Source organism: Syngnathus acus, chromosome 13, assembly GCF_901709675.1.
Source record: "Syngnathus acus chromosome 13, fSynAcu1.2, whole genome shotgun sequence".
Taxonomy (NCBI): domain Eukaryota; kingdom Metazoa; phylum Chordata; class Actinopteri; order Syngnathiformes; family Syngnathidae; genus Syngnathus; species Syngnathus acus.
This window is the reverse complement of record NC_051098.1, coordinates 17,233,110-17,250,603: the sequence shown is the minus strand read 5'-3', so window position 1 is coordinate 17,250,603 and position 17,494 is coordinate 17,233,110. Positions and strand designations below refer to the sequence as shown.

At 53.4% G+C, this 17,494-nt stretch overlaps 4 protein-coding genes across 13 annotated transcripts; 1 reads left to right on the top strand and 3 right to left on the bottom strand.

Annotated features, from left to right (window-relative positions):
• Positions 1 to 638: 638 nt before the first annotated feature.
• Positions 639 to 2,978, bottom strand: spcs2 (signal peptidase complex subunit 2). The gene is made up of 5 exons (XM_037266875.1): positions 2,830 to 2,978; positions 1,940 to 2,023; positions 1,351 to 1,511; positions 911 to 1,045; positions 639 to 848 (listed from the first exon to the last, which is right to left on the bottom strand). The coding sequence occupies exons 1-5, from the start codon at positions 2,869 to 2,871 to the stop codon at positions 662 to 664; spliced, it is 609 nt and encodes a 202-aa protein (XP_037122770.1). The 5' UTR covers positions 2,872 to 2,978; the 3' UTR covers positions 639 to 661.
• A 523-nt stretch (positions 2,979 to 3,501) lies between these two features.
• rnf169 (ring finger protein 169) lies at positions 3,502 to 8,269 on the bottom strand. 4 transcript variants are annotated; one of them, XM_037266846.1, is made up of 6 exons: positions 7,026 to 8,269; positions 6,252 to 6,325; positions 6,046 to 6,138; positions 5,843 to 5,967; positions 5,605 to 5,749; positions 3,502 to 5,486 (listed from the first exon to the last, which is right to left on the bottom strand). In XM_037266846.1, exons 1-6 carry the CDS (start codon positions 7,276 to 7,278, stop codon positions 4,554 to 4,556), a joined length of 1,623 nt encoding a protein of 540 aa, XP_037122741.1. In that variant the 5' UTR covers positions 7,279 to 8,269; the 3' UTR covers positions 3,502 to 4,553. The 4 variants fall into 4 exon arrangements, with proteins under 4 accessions (XP_037122741.1, XP_037122743.1, XP_037122744.1 ...); XM_037266848.1 differs by having other exon boundaries at positions 6,046 to 6,132; positions 7,026 to 8,268; XM_037266849.1 differs by having other exon boundaries at positions 5,843 to 5,943; positions 7,026 to 8,267.
• ano7 (anoctamin 7) lies at positions 7,415 to 16,406 on the bottom strand. Of its 7 annotated transcripts, none has more exons than XM_037266830.1 (24): positions 16,282 to 16,406; positions 14,324 to 15,052; positions 14,039 to 14,099; positions 13,728 to 13,858; positions 13,547 to 13,654; positions 13,332 to 13,468; positions 13,189 to 13,246; positions 12,679 to 12,789; positions 12,433 to 12,598; positions 12,229 to 12,319; positions 12,040 to 12,136; positions 11,782 to 11,925; positions 11,525 to 11,662; positions 11,362 to 11,460; positions 10,984 to 11,086; positions 10,472 to 10,583; positions 10,329 to 10,383; positions 10,125 to 10,222; positions 9,856 to 10,001; positions 9,458 to 9,663; positions 9,255 to 9,388; positions 8,854 to 8,944; positions 8,587 to 8,706; positions 7,415 to 8,432 (listed from the first exon to the last, which is right to left on the bottom strand). In XM_037266830.1, the coding sequence occupies exons 2-24, from the start codon at positions 14,405 to 14,407 to the stop codon at positions 8,286 to 8,288; spliced, it is 2,637 nt and encodes an 878-aa protein (XP_037122725.1). In that variant the 5' UTR covers positions 14,408 to 15,052; positions 16,282 to 16,406; the 3' UTR covers positions 7,415 to 8,285. The 7 variants fall into 7 exon arrangements, with proteins under 7 accessions (XP_037122725.1, XP_037122724.1, XP_037122727.1 ...); XM_037266829.1 differs by having other exon boundaries at positions 14,324 to 15,236; positions 16,282 to 16,365; XM_037266832.1 differs by having other exon boundaries at positions 14,324 to 14,518; positions 14,667 to 16,308.
• On the top strand, positions 15,778 to 17,318 carry lipt2 (lipoyl(octanoyl) transferase 2). The gene is made up of 4 exons (XM_037266876.1): positions 15,778 to 15,857; positions 16,308 to 16,630; positions 16,702 to 16,828; positions 16,891 to 17,318. The coding sequence occupies exons 2-4, from the start codon at positions 16,310 to 16,312 to the stop codon at positions 17,127 to 17,129; spliced, it is 687 nt and encodes a 228-aa protein (XP_037122771.1). The 5' UTR covers positions 15,778 to 15,857; positions 16,308 to 16,309; the 3' UTR covers positions 17,130 to 17,318.
• The last annotated feature ends 176 nt before the right edge of the window (positions 17,319 to 17,494 follow it).

The following is a 17,494-nucleotide window of genomic DNA, read 5'->3' as shown; positions in this document are numbered from 1 at the left end:
TAGATGTGCTCGTTAGTAGCTTGGAGATGAGCCTGCGCTGCTCTACCATTGCTCATAGTCCACTACAGCGTTGTGATGCGAAGTGCAGTGGTGTTGGAGTAGTAGTGCTCGTAGTTAGTGCATGTTGCATGCTTCTTCCTGCTTGCTACCTTCTGCTTTCAGCTACTGCCGCCGGATAGCCCCGTTTCCGGGGGGCGAAAAGAGGAGCCGAGTGCGTAAGTCTCCTCAGCCGGTACATAGCCTCTCCACCGTCAAGACTTCTGCATGCATCCTCGTGGCCACACATGGTAACTGGGTGCCTCACGGCTCCAGGCCAAATTGCAGGGGATCGATCGGGGGAGCAACAGTGGGCCCCTAGGTGTGACGTACAGGCCCACCGGCGTGTGGTTGCCCTGGCGCCCGCTAACCACTGTCCCAGCTATGGGGGAAATAGCACCCCTGCTGCCTTGTGGGTATCGTCTGGAACGAAAAGGCTAAGGGAGCAAACCCCGACAGGAAACCCGGCTCGGACTCCGTTAGGCAGACTCATGCTTTAAAAAAGCATTGTTCTGGCAACTCCTGCAGCCAACCTGATGCCAAATGTATCGGTTCACCGTTCCTTTGGATGACAACAGGAAGGCTGAGAGGGAAGTGTCACTGATCGATCACAAAGTAGACACTTTTATTTGCTTTTCTTGTCAGCGGCCAGCGCGTCATGAAGCGCCGACACGCACTTCTCAAAGCGGTCCATGGCCAGTGTTCCGTTGCCGTCGAAGAAGGACGCCACCGACGAGGTCATGTGGCTCTCCAACCACGTCTTGTGCTCGCCGTCCGTAAAGGCCACTCGCAGTGTGTACTGGTCATCGAACCTGCCGGCGGGAGGACAGCCGTGAGCCCAGCCCCCAAGGCGACGTGCTCCGAGTACGCTTACCGCTTGAGCGAGGACGCCAGCTGCCACACGCGGTCCGGATCCATCCCGGCCGGGTCCTTCTGGAGGGCCACCAGGAAAATGTTCTTCTCCTTGTAGGACGTGTACAGCGTCAGGATCCCCATCATGATGAAGTAGGTGAGGGCCTCCGTTAAGGAGTACGTTCACGACTGGACCCGACGTTTCCACCGGGGCCGAACGAGCGAGCGATTCCTATCTTGCTTATGTCGCATCCGTAGCTTGCTGACCGAGAGGGCGAGAGCCGGGTGTCGTTTCCCGTCTTTGGTTTCACTCGCCCTCACCTAAGCCAAAGCTACGAGAAAAACCACCTGATGCCATTGCGCGCGATTCTTGTGGTACAGATGAACATAGTTGAGAAATGAGGTGAAATGGAGCAGTTGCCTAACGTGAAAAAAGGCGACACATCACAGTGCGAAGGATATGAAACCACGCAGCAGGCCAGGACGGGTCTGGACTCGGGGAAGGGGCGCAGGTAGTCCCAGACCAGGGCCACCATGGCAAAGACGCACGAGACCGTACAGATGACCAGACGGCCGTCCACCAGACCGAAGTGCTCCTCGTAGCCGTACTTCTCCAGCAGCACCTGCGCACGCGACCGGCACAATTTCAGCGTACCCCAAACTTCTCTTGACAAGAACATGTTGGACGCTAGCCTCATTTTTCACTCGGCATGAGACTTGTTTTATAGCATTTACTGTTTGGATGCTAGTCATTTATCCTTCCAACCATCTTGGTTCTTGCAGAGCGCATTTTGACTCCACTTATTTAAGTAGCTATTCCCAATGGTACTTTTCCACAAGATACTTTGGCTTTTTTTGTCCGTATAATATATAATATATAAATAAATATATATATATATATATATATATATATATATATATATATATATATATATATATAAAACAGGTTTCTGATCTATTTCGAGAGCTGCAGAAAGTATCTCATTGAATGACATACAGGGCTCCATCATTGGACCTGGGTCCAAGTAGACAATTGGTAGTAGACACCCACCTGCTTAGCTGCATCATCCAGAGAGTTCTTGACCGCGGCACCGTCCCATTTGTCGATCTTCACTGGCTTTTCGTCGATTCTCCACTGAAACAAAGCCCCTCGACGTCATTACACCCGTATCTCTTTGATAGTATCGTGTCATTTTCGGGCATTTTAGTGTGTGTGTGTGGGGGGGTCTCAAATCACGATGGGAATATCTGTCAAAACAATATACGTGACTATTTAATCTTCTCCTGAAATTGTTCACGCCTAGCAGCAACTGATGAGTAATCTGTTGATAACATTTTTAATGAACCAGCTATAGGATTTTTTTAATGTCCTAATCTGTTAACATTTTTTATGAATCAGATATAGGATTTTTTTAATGTCCATCTCTATGTAAAAAACTGACTTTGAAGAAAATGCTCTGTCATGTCATAACGGAGGTACAGAAACTGTATAATATTTCCTGTTGAGTGGCTCGAATCAAGATTGACAATTTCAGGCCTATCAATTGTTGTAACTGATTAATCAGAAAAAAAGTGTTCATTTGACAAAAGGGCTCTATCTTTTGCCTGGTGCTCTGAACCTTCCTTTTTGACGTCTTCAGCAGTTTCCCTCGTCGCTTAGATTTTATTCTAGAGCGATGTAGTACACTTCCAACTTTGCCATTACAGCGTGAAGAAGAAGTAGTACACGTTCAACTTTGCCATGACAGCGTGGAGAGAAAAACCCAAAAGGCCGCCGCTGTTCAAAAGAAGTCATTCGAGGAGCCTTCATTCAGCGTTAGCATGTTAGCTCGTGTGGCACTTCTCTGCCTCTCAAACAACCATTGTATCCGATTTTGCTCTGGGCGGGACGACACGATCAAGAAAACAAAATAAATGCAAGACATGAGCGCACAAACTCACTTTCTCTAAGAGGCCACTCTTTCCATTGCGCGCAGCTGCCATTTTGTCTTCCGCCCCAAACAACGCTGACCTGGCTGTGCTGCTTCTTTCTTCTTCTTTGCGGCAACCTAATGGAGCATTACCGCCACCTACTGTTCTGGAGTGTGGCTCACAGCTCACGATACAAAGTTCCTATTACCTACATATAGTATTTCAAAGAAAAGGCCTAATTCTATAGTGTTACCCCGTCACTGACCTGGCTGCTTTCGATTGGTCGGAACATAACCACAAACGTGAGATGTCATGAAGCCACGACGCGGTAAACTGGGAACCTTTTATTCGCATTAAGAAGTAAATCTGTCCATAAATCTTGTAACATACGAATACGTACGCATGTTTTTTTTCGTCTTCTTCTTTCACAAATTGTCGTGTACTTCTAGGCGGGTTCGCTGTAGTATCCCTAACCTGCAGTAACCTCATGATGATGTGTGTCACATTTGGACATAATCAAAGTCAACTGCTCGTTTCTTCCATTTGAGAGCACATCCCTCACGACATTTCTCTTGGGACGTCGCCTTGATGGTCCGACGTCAACATTGACGTGATTTCTAAACTATGTTTCCAGTCACTTGTATTGTTGCCAGTTTTATTTCAACTTGCATTTGCTCGATGAGCACAAATATGAATCGCTGCTGCCTGCCCAATTTTTTTATTTATTTGACTTTTATGTATAAAGTTGTCTTGCTCATTCGTACAAAACGTCAGTTTGATTTGGCAAGCCAAACTCTGCTACATCAAGCCAAACGCAGCTCCTCTCGAAAATGTACAGTATCATGGCAATCAAACTTTAGGAGAGTAGGGAAATTGACGCTCAGAGGAAAGGCAGAGTGCGCTCCGCTCCCATTGGTTTGCCAACCGTTTCACCAGTCGCACGGAGCCTCGTGCTCCGCTTAATTATTTTGCACACTGAGTTAGAGAGTATTTCCAAACACGCCCATAAATAATAATCGTTTCGTCATAGAAAATACATTAAAGCTGGCTTGTGTCGAGAAAAGGAGCCCTTTAGCTGAGGAGGTGAACTCATTGGAACAAAAACAAATTCACAATGTGCAGGAAATGAGAGTATTGATAGAGAAGTTTTGCACACTGGAAAAAAAGAAACATCAAATGAATGAATGTGTGTGTGTGTGTGGTGGGGGGTGGGGTGGGTGCTCCACCCCATCTAACATTTTCATTTTGATTCATGAAAGAAAAAGCAACAACAATTACAGCGCAACCTGAAACTTTTCACTTCATGCAAGGACATTTCTTCAGGTGAAGTAAACCTTATTTATAAATTGCGCTTCGGCGTGGGCGCAGTCGTCGAATGAGCATAGGCGCGAGTAGGGGCGTGTATGGCCATTTGTCGACGTGTGCCCCGCCATTGGCTGGCGACCGCTTCGGGGCCAACCTGGTGAGGATAAGATGATGAATGAATGAATGAAATCATTGGCTCGCTTCACCTTAGTAAATGAGTTTACGCGAAGTTCAAATTTTGGGGTTCCACTAAATGTATTTCCATGAATCACAACTAAAATATTTGGTGTCGAGGAAGTTTGAAATACTGCACTATTGTCGCATAGCTGCTCGAATCCTCCTCGGCCCCATCCTGATCGCTGTACATTCTTCATTGACAAAAACTGTTTTTTGTTTTGTTTTGTTTTTTGCCGCGACAGCGGCGCCCTCAAAGTACATCACGGCGTCAGCTAACGCTGCTGGTTGATACGGCGCGAGCGTCGCAGGCCGAGCCTCCTGCGGCTGTGATTGGCCATCCAGGAGCGGAGGAAATACTTGTCCCCCGTGGGGGCGCGCTCCCTCTCAAACTGTCTTTGCAGCTTGAGGGCGAAAGCCCGGTCCTTCCTCTCCTGGCAGACTCGGGGGGCAGCGTCGGCGTCCTGGTGTTTGGTCGTCCTGCTTCGCTTGGAGGCAGCCGTTTCCTTGCGGGGGCTCAACGAGCCCTTTGCCGCCAGCTTGCACGACTGGAAGCTTGAGCCGCGGGCGTACGGGGAGAAGGAATGTCTGCGTCCAAACAAGGCGCCGACGCCGGCCCCCGACTCCATTTCAGCATCGCTGCCGCGCGAGGGAAAGTCGCCACAGTAGCGGACGGCGGGCACGCGGATCTTGAGGGAGCGGCCATCCGGGCCGGGAGGATCAAAGAGCAGCTTCCGCTTGTTGTTGGAAGGCGGCGGCACGGCGCCGCCGGCCTCCAGCATGTCCGTGACGGGGCTGGTCAGCGTCCCCTTGGAGTTCACCTTAAAGCTCTGGCGGTCCAGCTCGATCTGCCGCCAGCGCTGCAGCACGGCGGGGCTGGCCTCGTAGCTGGTGGGCTTGTGCAGGCGCCACGTCAGGTTCCGGGGCGTGGACTTGACCACGGCGGGCTCCAGCAGGCGCCCGTCCGCCAGCCGTTTGGGCGGCGTGCAGGGCGAGCACACGATGGGCTTAAAATGGTTGAGCTCTTCGGAGATGCTGTCGTTGCTCTCGGGGCTGACCGAGCGCTCAGGTGGCGCGGCCGCCGGCGGCGCGGCCACGCCGCCGCGCCGGGCCAGCCGCCGGTCGGGGCCGCCGACGGGCGCCGAGGCCGACCGACTGTTCTCTGACGACAGGAGGATTCCGGCCGTGAAGCTGTGAGCCGCCCCCGCCTGCAACGGCAGCGTCGCAGAGTTACAGCACATCGCACCGCCGGGTGACGCGTGGACTCGGACGGCGTGACATGTGGACTCGGACGACGTTAAGGTCACGAGGCAAATAAAATGTCACCTGACATTCGCGGCAGGAGGCCAGGTCTTGAGCGGACTCCGATGGCACTTGGGGGCGAGAGAGCCGAACCACGTCGGCGTCCCCCTTGGTTCTCCCCCGCACGTTGTCGCCGGCTTCCGTGCAGCTGCGACTTCTCTGCACACCACTGAGGAAGACGGACAGAGGTATGAGGTCCAGGCGGGCGAGCATGGGCCAGCCAACTGGCCGGCCGGCCAGGGGGGCGCCAGAGAGCGAGCACCTGGCGACGCCCGACAAAGTCCGGCTCCTTCTCACAAAGGCCGAGAACCTCCTGATGCGCATGGACACGGGCTCCTCGTTCTCCGAGTCAGACAGGACGCCCTGCAACGTGGACAAGAGCAGTCCCTTGGAAGCAACGTTCAAAATTGGAAGACGTCAACTCTCGTTCTGAAGTCTCATTCTGCTTCAGCAGCGAGGACTTACCGAATCTTGGCCGCGCTGGGGCGAGCCGCTTTCGTCCTTGCGGAGGCCGCGCCTCCTCACGTCTTCCCGCTCCTCGCACATGGACAGCTCCATCAAAAGGAAAACATTGACGCTTACGCACCCGTTTGCGACGTACGCGACGCAGCAGGAAAAGAAAATAACGCAAGAACGGCCACGGGTCTCACCGGACTTTGGCTCGGACTCACCTTGCGCGTCGGGTTGGGACCTGAAGACGAGCCCTCTGTTGACTTGTGCACGGCGCTCGGACACACAAACACGTCTGAGCGTGCACGAGCACAAAACACAGAAGAAGACTTGAGTGGTTTGAAACGGCTTCCAGCTCTGCATTGTAGCCAAGCGCAGAAGCCCATCTCACTTGGTTCCTCACATTGACTCTGAACGTCTCGTATTGGCAGATGACGCCGCGCGTGGGACAAAGGAGCTCATCGGTACTTGACCCAGGTAGGAACCATTACACCGATGCACAAAAACCCAATTTGATCTGTCCTTATGTATTTTTTTAAATTTAACGTTGTCATGCTCCGTAAGCAAAACGAGCCTCCGCAAGTGACAAAGACATAAGGAAAAGTCTGCAAAAGGTAGAAAAATTTGAAAATCAGACGCAGCAAAGTCCAAATCCGGCTCTGCAAAAAAATCAAATGGCTGCATGATGCTTGGATAACTTGCTTGATATTTGTTGAGCGTATCAGCGGAATGTGACTGAACTCCCGTCAATTCAATCAAGCACACATAGCTCGACACTACAGAGAGAGTGTCTCGGGAGAACTTGTCAAGCAACTTGTCAACACGGTCAGAGGGAGTTGGAATCAAGAGTGAAAGGACTCCTCCTACTCAAGCGCTTCGGGTCCCATCAAGTCCCAACAAGTCCCGTTAAGTTCAACCGAGATCAACATGGCTGAAGAGCACGCGAGTCAAGTTGTCAATGTGGAAAGTGGAGCAAAACGACGTCCAACGCTCACCTGATGGCCGCGCGCGGGCGTCCGCCGCCGCCGCCGCCGCGACCCTGCCGGCCGGCCCGCCGCCTTTCCGCTCGGCCTCTGTGCTCCGGCGCCACCGGGCCGAGCATGAGCGGCGACTGGGCTCGCTGCTGCGGTGGATTGCCGACGCGGTTCCGAGTACAGGAGATGTCCGGGCCGCCGCCGGATCCGCCGCCGTGTGCGCCGCCGCCGCCGCCGCCTTTCCGGAGCGTCGGCCAGTCACCGCGGCCGCCATCTTCCCCAGTGACTGCTGCTGAGCGTTCGAGTTCAAAACAAACCCCGCCCTTCCTTCCACTAAGTCTCGAAAATACGCGTGTGCGTGAGCTTTTGTCTGTGTGCGCGCGCGCTCTTCAAACTCCTCCACGCTCGTCTTGATTTCAATCTTTTATTTCAAATCACTCTGGCTGCTCTTTGTGTCGCGTTTTCAATGCTTTTTTTCTTGTCAAAGTTAGCTTTTCAATAAAGTTTGGTTGAAAAAAAATCAAACATACGACTAATGGTACCCTCTTGTCAAGACACGTTTTTTGTTGACAAGGCTCTAGAGAGCCATCGGATTCATATTACATTTGTGGCTGATAATAGCTGGCACTTTTTCCACCCATCTCGGTCGGCGGTTGCCATTTTGCGTCGCTTGAAAATGACAGCAGAGTGCCTTGGGCTCAGCTTGTAAGCGTCACATCGCCGCACCTCCAAAATAGCTGAGCCGAGACGTCATTGATGCATGACTGTGATGTCATTTTCAAAGAACTATTTTATCCTCGTGCCTGACTGAGCAGAAACGTATTTCAGCGTATAGTTGAAGAATGGCTCGTGTGACTAACAAAAAGGAATAAATCAGCAAATGAAGGGAATAGATATTAAAAGAAATAAAGTACGAGCGAGCGCAACATTTCACTTGTTACCTGGCATTCATCTCCTCTTTTTAGAACGTTGCCCTCACCTAATATGTTTTGATCCCCCCCAGTCATTGGAGTGGGAAAAAGCAGACGACAAAAGAATCACATTGATAAGCACTGCTGCATTTTCAGCCTTCTAAAAATAGCTGCTATCATCATCATCATCATCATTACACGCGTCAACAACCGACATGGTTTCAAACGTCTCTTTCCATCGTGGCGCCCAATCTCGCTCGTCTGGCAGGAGCAACAGCGATGGCCAAAGTATCCCGGCCAACATCTCCGCCACGCCAAAGAGGCCTACTCTAACGACTACACAACGTCCTAAATGTCCTAGGAAAAGTCTTCAGCAGCAGCTCCCCGGCGGCTTGACCGCTTCGTCTGAGGTCCTCATCACCGTGTCCGGCGGCGGCGCCGAGGGGCGAAGTTTGCGCTGCCGAGGCTCACCGCACTCATCGCTCATCTGCACGGGAATCATGGTCCTCCCCAGAGCCTGCGCCAAAGGCCACATCAGGAACAAAAGGCCGCCTTCCATCCATCCATCCATCCATCCATCCATCCATCCATCCATCCCTCTCTCTCCCTCCCTCCCTCCCTCCCTCCCTCCCTCCCTCCCTCCATCCATCCAACCACGGCAAGCGCCCTACCTGGTTCTCGGCCAGCGCCTCCTTGGCCATGTAGTGCTCCCTCTTCATCTTGAGCTCCACCTCCTCAGGGATGTCGGGAACCATCAAGTCGATCAGGCGGCCGATGAGGAAAACCACGTGCTGGGGAATGGAGCAAACGGGGCAGCGACCAAATGGCTACGGGCTCACATCGTTCAAACGCCGCCGGCGACGCTACTCGATGATTTGGCGCTGGCCTAGCTGGCTACGCGCCAGCGACGCTAACGATGGCGACAAAGAGACACTGACCTCAAAGATGATGACGAAGCCGAGTCGGACGGCGAGCAGGTGAAAATATTCGGGCAGGTATTGGCCGTTTTCATCTCTGAAGCCGCGATACCTAAAGACGAGCTTTGTGTCAGGAAGCCACCGGCAGGCAGGCAGGCAGGCAGGCAGGCAGGCAGCCAGGCAGGCAGGCAGCCAGTCAGGGAACTTTTCCGGCTGGCTCCCTTGCAATTGGGAGTGTTTTGCTACTTTGAAAAGGAGGCCAGTTCTTGTCGTCGGTAGCAAATATCTCAATATAGAAGTGAGGAAGACAGCTTCAAGGTCAGACTCCCTTGTCTTCTTTGGTGTTTTTGCCCGACCTCCTGAATGGCTGCTAACTTGGGTCGCTCAGTGGCCATCTGCCGTGCTTTTGTCTCGCCCCTTACCTGCAGGCCAAGGTGTGCTCACGCGGCGGCGACGTGGCCAGGGTGAAGTTGATGAAGCCGCTGAGGTCGGGCTCTCGGGTGTAGCGGTAGTACAGGCGAGGCAGGAAGGACGAGGTGAACGCGATCAGGAAGGCCTGGCGAGCAAAAGTCCGGCGTGGATGCGGAGCCACGTCGGCGGCTCACCGGGTCCGGACGGATCGTACGTTGCTGAGGACGGCCGTGTACGCGATGAACTGCAGGATGTCCAACCAAATGCCGATGTCCTGCGCCCGCTCCACCACCGGTCGGCGATATTCTGTCACAAACTTCTGCGCGTCCAGACGGATTTCCACCCAGTTGTTGATGAGAGCAAAGAGAGGAGCCAAAGGGCACGCCGCCACAAAGATGGTGATGAAACCAAACTGAATGACTGAAAAGAAGGAGAAATACCGGACACATAGCGGAGGAACTCAGAGGCGTCAAACAGTTTGCAACCTTTGCTCGCTGGCTCGGGCCACTCGGCCGGACTTCCAGCCGCTGGGCTGGACTCCGGCTGCTCGGCTGGACTGCGGCTGCTTGCCCGTTGAGCCGGCCAATGTGCCGCTTTGTTTTGCCCACTCACCCATCTCCAGGTATTCGCTAAAGAGCCCCTCGCAGAGCAGGAGCTGGTAGTCCACCTCCCAGGGACAAAGGCCCCGCTCTGCTCCGTCCTGCTCTTTGGGCTCCTTGGCGCTTCTCTTCCTCTTCTGCCACCACGCCCTCAACTTCCTGGCGGGCATATAAAGCAGGCACATAAAGGCTCCAACCCCAGGGAAACGAGGAGGCGCCGGCCGGTGGTGCCAGTCAAAGTGCGGCTTGTTGTTGTTGGCAGCGGGTTCCGGCCGTGCTTACGGGAAGACAAACTCCTGGATGTTGTTGATGAGCTGCTTTCCCACCATTATGACCAGCAGCTCCTGGGCCAACTCGATGAGGCAGCCGCCAGCGCCGCACTGTCGTCACAAGCAAACGCAAGCCGGACGGACTGTGAGTTTTGGCGGCGGAAAGGCGGAGCCGCGCCAGGCCGGGTCGCCCCTCGCCAGGCCGGGTGCCACTCACATCTTCGTTGCGCACTCCAAACAGTGTGATGTACTCTCCCGGGTAGCCGACGAATCTACACGCAAGGCGCGCAAGCAAAGTCAGGGCGCCGGCAGCCAAAAGCAAGCGAAATGACTTGCTTGCTGGCTGGCTGGCTCACCGACCTGCCTTTGAAGAAGGCGATGTACACCGGAGACGAGTAGAAGTTGACAAATTGGAACACGAACACTTTGAGGATGAACATGTCTTCGTATTTGGTCTGAGTGCGATGCATCTCTGACAACACACACACAACACACACATCACGTCATCTGTATCATCCGTTTGCTCTTTTGTCCTGGAAGACGTTTCCCGTTGCGCCCACTTGCGGCAATGGCTTCTTGTTGCCAGATTGCTTGCTTTCTCGGCTTCTGGCTCGCCTACGCGCAGCCCCCCTTTTGAAAGAAACCTTGCGGCGAAACGTCTTTGAGGAGCAACAGAGGTTGACAGCAGAGGTTGGCAGCAGAGGTTGACAGCAGAGGTTGACAGCAGAGGTTGGCAGCAGAGGTTGGCAGCAGAGGTTGGCAGCAGAGGTTGACAGCAGAGGTTGACAGCAGAGGTTGACAGCAGAGGTTGACTACAGAGGTTGACTACAGAGGTTGACTACAGAGGTTGACTCGGCGAGCGACGGACCCACCCCATCTGGTGAGGATGTGGGCCAGGGAGATGTAAACACGAGACAAGATCAGGATGACCAGCAGGTTCAACACGGATCCCGTCAGACTGGCAATCCTGGCGGCCTGAAAGCAGACGGCCTGGGCGTTTGACAAAGCAAAACCGGCAAGTTCCGACAAGCGTCCAGCTCCTTTCCCGTGTCAACAAAAACGCAATGAAGCCAAACGCAGGAGGAAAAGTCCCTTTGGGAGCTCAAAGTTTAAGGGACATTGGATTGATGGTATTGCCATTTTGATCAGTGCTGGTCTTAGCACTGCAAGCGCAAGCTGTTCATTTCAGCTGGAGGCATTCTGGGCCCCCGATGAGCTCAACTCAGGTTCGACTCGGTCGCTTTGCTCACGGAGAAAATGAAGAAGCTGAGCTTGGACTTGGAGATGACGATACTCAGGATGGAGCGATACAGGATGATGGCGATGAGGAACATCAGGACCACCAGCACCTGCGAGCGTCAGCGTCAAACTTTAGCGACTGAGCCCAAGTTGCTTTTTCCCTCAAAGCCTCACCATGACCACGATGATCATGCAGCCGGTCAGCACTCGGTTGAAACGCTTCTTCTCGGGGAAGTACGGTTCCTCCGCACCCGTCAGAGGATTCCTCACCGTCATGGGTGCCATGGCCGTGAACTCGGGCCGCGGTCGCTCCTGCCAAAGAGCGCCGAGCTTTCTGAACGACGGGTGGCGTCGGCCCGTTCGCGGGAGCTCCGCCGACCTATTTTCCAGTTTGGTCACGTGACCTTCTGGATGTGGTCATGCAGGTGTACCTCTATGTCCTGGAAATCAGTGCAGTCCCAGCGGTGGGACAGAGATGAACATGTTCTCTTCCAGTACTCCAAAAAGGTGACGGCCCACAAGGACATGAAGATGCTGAGAAACACCGTTCCTCCATTGTCAAAAAGAATCCCCGCCTATAGGCAGACGGTCAGAAACTCAGTCCCCCCCATCAGATGGACAGTTAGACAGAGAGACGGACAGACGGTCGAGTGATCAATCAGACGGACAAGTGATGCGATACGCAGAACCTTGAAAGTAACGCAGATGCTGGAGTAGTTCCAGTAGGAGCAAATGTTACAGATGGGACACATCACGAAACTGCCGCCGCTGTTGCACAATTCCTTCCTACAAGCCACACACACACTCAAGTGAGCGGATTGTATGCAGCGGAGTGACGACGGGGACGCCGGCGTCAAGGCGTCGCCGGTTGTACGCACGCTGGAACATCCGTGGTCATCAGCCAAAAACCCGTCAGGAAGACCAAAGTCCCGACAAGCGAGGCTGGCACCAACCAACCCGTGTAGAACCCTGAAGACCACGGAAACCTCCGCTCAGTAATCAGATGGTGGCCGGTAGCCGTGAAAATACGTCGTCCGTCAGTTCACACGCAACAGAGATACATTGGTGCTTTTTGGAATTACCCAGCCAGGCAAAGTAAAGCGCTATCTTCTCTCCAAAGTACTCCCTGATGTGGTCCAGAGGTTGGTAGCGAGCCCAGCAGGACCACTGAGCCCAGTACCCGTAGAGGATTTGCCTGAGCCTCAGAGACTCGACAGGCGCCGGGGTTTTGGGCAGCTGGAATCCACCCTGGAGGAGGAAAGAGCCGAGACAGCTTTCAGGGCAAGCTTGCGCCGGCTTTCCGCCGGTACCGGGCGGGGCGAGCCCACCTCGTGGAGCGGATACGCCGACGTGAAGACCTGCTCGCTCAGCAGACGGTCTATTCCCACCTCGTTTCTGGACACGGAGCCGTAAGGAGTTCGGGCCAAAATCTCGTACAGCTACGGGACGCAAGATGGGCCGGTGCTGGTAAGTCGGCAAGTCAGAAAGCCAAAGGTCTCCACCCGCCACCGGTGAGAAAAATGCAGCAGCTGATAAACAACGTTGACTTGCCGACGGACGACCCGGTCCTGCCCCCACCCCCGTTTGTGTGGCTGAAAAGAAAGGCCTCAACTTTGCATCTGGTACAAGGCCAGCGTGCGTGCGTGCGTGTGCCAGCATGTTTGCCAAGGAGGCGAAGTCCCGTCCTGTCCCGTCCCGTCCCGTCCCGTCCTGTCCTGTCCCGTCCTGTCCCATCCCATCCCATCCCATCCCATCCACCCGCTGACCGAAACATCCTGAAGTCAGCCGGCCAGTAAGCAGGATTGTCTCACGTGAAGGAAAAGAAGACAAGGACTCACCACTTGATGTCTTTGAGTTGTCTTGAAGAAGTTTTCTCTGTCCTCACTGCCCAGAAACCTGAAAGACACGCGCACACGTGCAAATGAAAGGGGGACGTGCGACAGCCGCCCGCCCGCCTTCACGACCCTCGACGTCTCCCAACCTCTCCAGCTTGTTGGTCCTGAACTGGCAGGTATAGAAATCGGGCGGTGTATTGGGGACGTCCTGCGCCAGCGGGTTGGGGAGCGCCAGGTACTGAAGCACGCTAGCCGACCAGTTGACGTAGCAAGTATTGACCACCTGTAGGACGGCGATACGTCACAAGACACCACGCGTCCTTCCGTCCGTCCATCCGTCCGGCGGCCCATCTGCGCTCACCTGCAGGGGGACGCGCAAACTGATTTCCTCGGCGTAGTAGCAGAGGACACTCCAGGGGGCGCTCAGCAGGACGAAACGGATCCTGGACTTGGTCTGGACCACATCCCTCTGGAGACAAGAAACGAAATGCCATCAGCGGGTGACGCCACAGGCAGCATTTCACTTGCGTCTTTGGGTTCACCTCCTCCATCAGGAGTCCCGAGAATCTCAGATTTTTCAGGAAGCTTTCTCTCCACTTGCTGTGAGCAGAGTCGACGACCTTGCTGTCCTCCACGTTGGCGCCGTGAGGCTCCTCCCAGGCCAGAACAAAATCTGCCCGATGAGCGCACAGCAATGATTGGATGGATGGATGTCTTTTCTTTTCCCTGCTGCCATCTATCCATCCATCCATTCTGCATTCTTGCACGCCTCTCACTTATGGTCTCGTCAAACACCGAGCAAGTCACACCTGTTTGCTAAGCTAATATTGACGCTAGCGCTTCTCTGACTCACCCACGCGAGTCCTTCCATCGCTAAACGTGTTCTTGTCCCGCGGCGGTGGCACGGCTGCATTCTGCAAAGCATACAGAGTCAGGAGTCGGGACAATTTGGCCGTCTCGTTCCACGTCAAATTGTTTTTGTTGTCGGCTTCCCGCTCGTACAGAGGCCATTGTTCTTAACGAGCTGCGGAAGGAAGATGACGGGGCCAATGTTTTGCAGCGCCCCCCTCCAAACCCCAATGGCCCAGCTAGATGCTTAGGGCTAGAGCAAAAGATCAGGAAGGATGTGAAAAGTTACCGTGGCGATGCTCCCGTAGCTGATGTCCGACTTGTTTTCCACGGTGATCAGAGTGTTCATCTCCTGGTCCCCTCGCATCTTCATCCTCGTGAACGACTTCCCGTTTACGTCCTAATGTCTACGCAGCCGTAGCAATGTTGAGCCCAATCATGTTTATTTCTCAAATTCTCTCTGTCATCATGTCTTTAGGTCTGACTGTAAATGATGCAATGAATCCTCAGTGGTGCAACGAACGCAGCGTGACAAAGCTACAAATAATTTCGTGTGTGTGCAAAACAAAGGTGTCAAAGGAATGAGAGAAGCTGTTGAAGTGTCGACTGGCTTTCGCTCCGAGAGCACCCACCTTGCAGAGGTGGTGACCAGGATGCGGAAGCGCAATTTTGGCCACCCAAAGTTCTTTGTGTCCTCAAGCGCAGGCAGATGGGCCGGTCGGGGGCGCGGCGGATCCTTTCGCCAGTCAGTCCTAACTGTCCGTCTTGTGACGTGTGCACAAGCAAGTGCTTAACTGAGGGCCATGCGCAACTGCCTCAACAGATCCAACTTGGCCCTTGCCGGCCAAACTTGGCCCTTGCTGGCCAGCTGCCTCGGGAACTTTCCTGTTTGTCACAAGTCGCTGGATCACAACGACCTGGTCATCGACAGCACACCAGGTATACTCACCTGTGAGCCAGGCCTCCCTCAAGTCTTCACCTTCCCAAGTCTCGAGGTGTCTGTCTGTCCTCTGTGTTGCTGTCCAAGATATTCCAATCAGCAGCTGTTAAATGTTTACACCTCTGCACAACGATCTTCGCGGATGTATTGGGTGGGGGCGCGATCAACCCGCGTGTCTATTTTCTGATTGGCCCTGTAGAATGGCCTCACCCAGTCAGGAAAATCGTGAATGTCGCCCCCTACTGGTTTGACTTGGAATAACCTACAATTTGAAACTGAAACTTAACTGAGGGCTTAACTTTACTGAATTCTTGCGGTATTTGTGAGTTGACAAAAAATTCGAGAATCCATCTTGTCCCGAGCCCACTAATTTTACCGAGATAAATACTTTCATGAAAACCCATGATGCTTCTAATTAGCCAATGTCAAAAGCCAGCTATCGATCTCAAAGGTAGACCGTTCTTGTGTAAAAACACAACTGGTATTGTATACAAAACGTGTACCTTGAACCTAGTTCTTGAACATCATCGTGAAAGTGACACATTAAAATGATCGACTTCAACATGAAGGTTTTAACTTTAGTTCGGAAATCTGTTTTTTTATAACCAGAAACAATGCATTTTTTTCCAATGGTAAGTGAAGCATCAACGCTCCAAAAATCGGTGTAAATATACTTGGATTCCGCATTCAAATAATTTAAAATCGTTAAATAGAATCGAAAGTGTGTTTTTCCACCCACAAAACGTCACAAATTCACTGTGTAACACGAGCGCATTAGACACAGCTTCCGTCCACTAGGTACGCTAGTGAGCCTAAAGCGAAGAAGAAGAAAGACGACGGGTGCTCGTGAGGCTTCTGATGCAAGTCGTTTGACAAGTTGTTGGTAGGAAATTCAATTTTTTTTTAAATGTTTTATTTTGTATCCTTTTTCATCCTGAACTTCCTACTTATAATTCAATAGCCTTAAAGTGAATGTATACGGGTCGCAGTGTTTCGCCGTTTAAGTGGCTGGTCGCACATTTGACGGCCGGGCTAGACGTCACGCTTGCTTTTGTGTCAACAGGGGGCAGTGTTGTATGACTTCATTTGCAGTATTGAACAAGACTCGTCCTACTTGAAATCCTGGGGGGGGGGGGGGGGGGGTCGTTTTATTTCGAAAATCTGGCCAGCAAATACAAGCGAATGTTTCAACTAACTTACAGAGAAGCGCTTCCCCTGTTTAAACAAAATTAATAAAAACAGGTGGATTTTGCCAGTTTAAATCATACATTTCAAATCAAACCAAACAATCGTGACAGCGAACTTACGTGCGCTTTGCATTGTGCTTTTCCAGCGATGCGGACGCAGGGGCCCCGTCCTCTGGTGGAGGTGGTCCGCCTGGGCCTGCTGCCCTACCGGGAGGCTCTAGGTGTCCAAGAGGCGTACATCAAGCGGTGCCAGGCAGGCGCCGGCGCCTTCCACGCGCTGCTGCTGTGCCAGAACCCGCCCGTCTACACCACCGGCATCCGGCATAAGGGGCGCCCCCCTGCCGAGCTGGAGCGCCTGCGTCTGCTGGGGGCGCAGGTCCACAACACCGACCGAGGAGGTCTGATCACCTTCCACGGCCCAGGACAGCTGCTCTGCTACCCGGTCCTGCACCTGGCCGCCTTCAAAAAGGTCCGTCCGAAATGAGCGTTCCCGGGGGCGCGGCGAGAACGCCTGATGACGCTTGAAGTCTTCTTGCGCAGAGCGTCCGCTGGTACGTGTCCCGGCTGGAGCAGACGGCCATTTCGGCCTGCGCGAGCTTGGGCGTGGAGGCATCCGTGGCTCCTCACACCGGGGTTTGGGTCGGAGACAACAAGATCTGCGCTATCGGTACGTCCGCCTTTCCGAGTCTGCCGCCCGCCCTGCCGTTAACTTGCCCTCTACCGTTTGAGGCATCCGCTGCTCTCGCTACGTGACGTCGCACGGCCTGGCGCTCAACTGCGACACCGACTTGACGTGGTTCGGTCACATTGTCCCATGTGGCCTGGAGGGGAAGGGCGTGACCTCACTGAGCGCCGAACTGCGGCGCCGCCTGACCGTGGAGGAGGCCGTCCCGCACGTGCTGCGCGCCTTCGCCCGCGACTTTGGCTGCCAGCTGCTGGACGACGGCCGCGCGGCGCTCGGCGGCTGAAGCGATACACTGGAAAAGGTCGACGCCGGTTCAAGTCCATCTGGAGCAGGGCTGTAAAATGACTTTTGAGAGAAAGTGAGCCGGGCCTACAAAGAGCAGACTGCCTTGTCTGGAGAAATTGCTACGCATGTACAATATGTTGTGTGTATCGTTGCAGTTTGGAAAGTAAAAATTGCTACGCATGTACAATATGCCGTGTATTGTTGCAGTTAGGAAAAGAAAAATTAAAGACAAAAATCAAAAGAGGTCATTGAAGAAAAAAGGATCAACTAAGTGTTCATGTTGCACACCAACTGCCAACGCGTTTGAGCCGTTCCTCGTCAGGACTCCCAAACCTAGAGAAACGCATCAACAATGCTATAGGA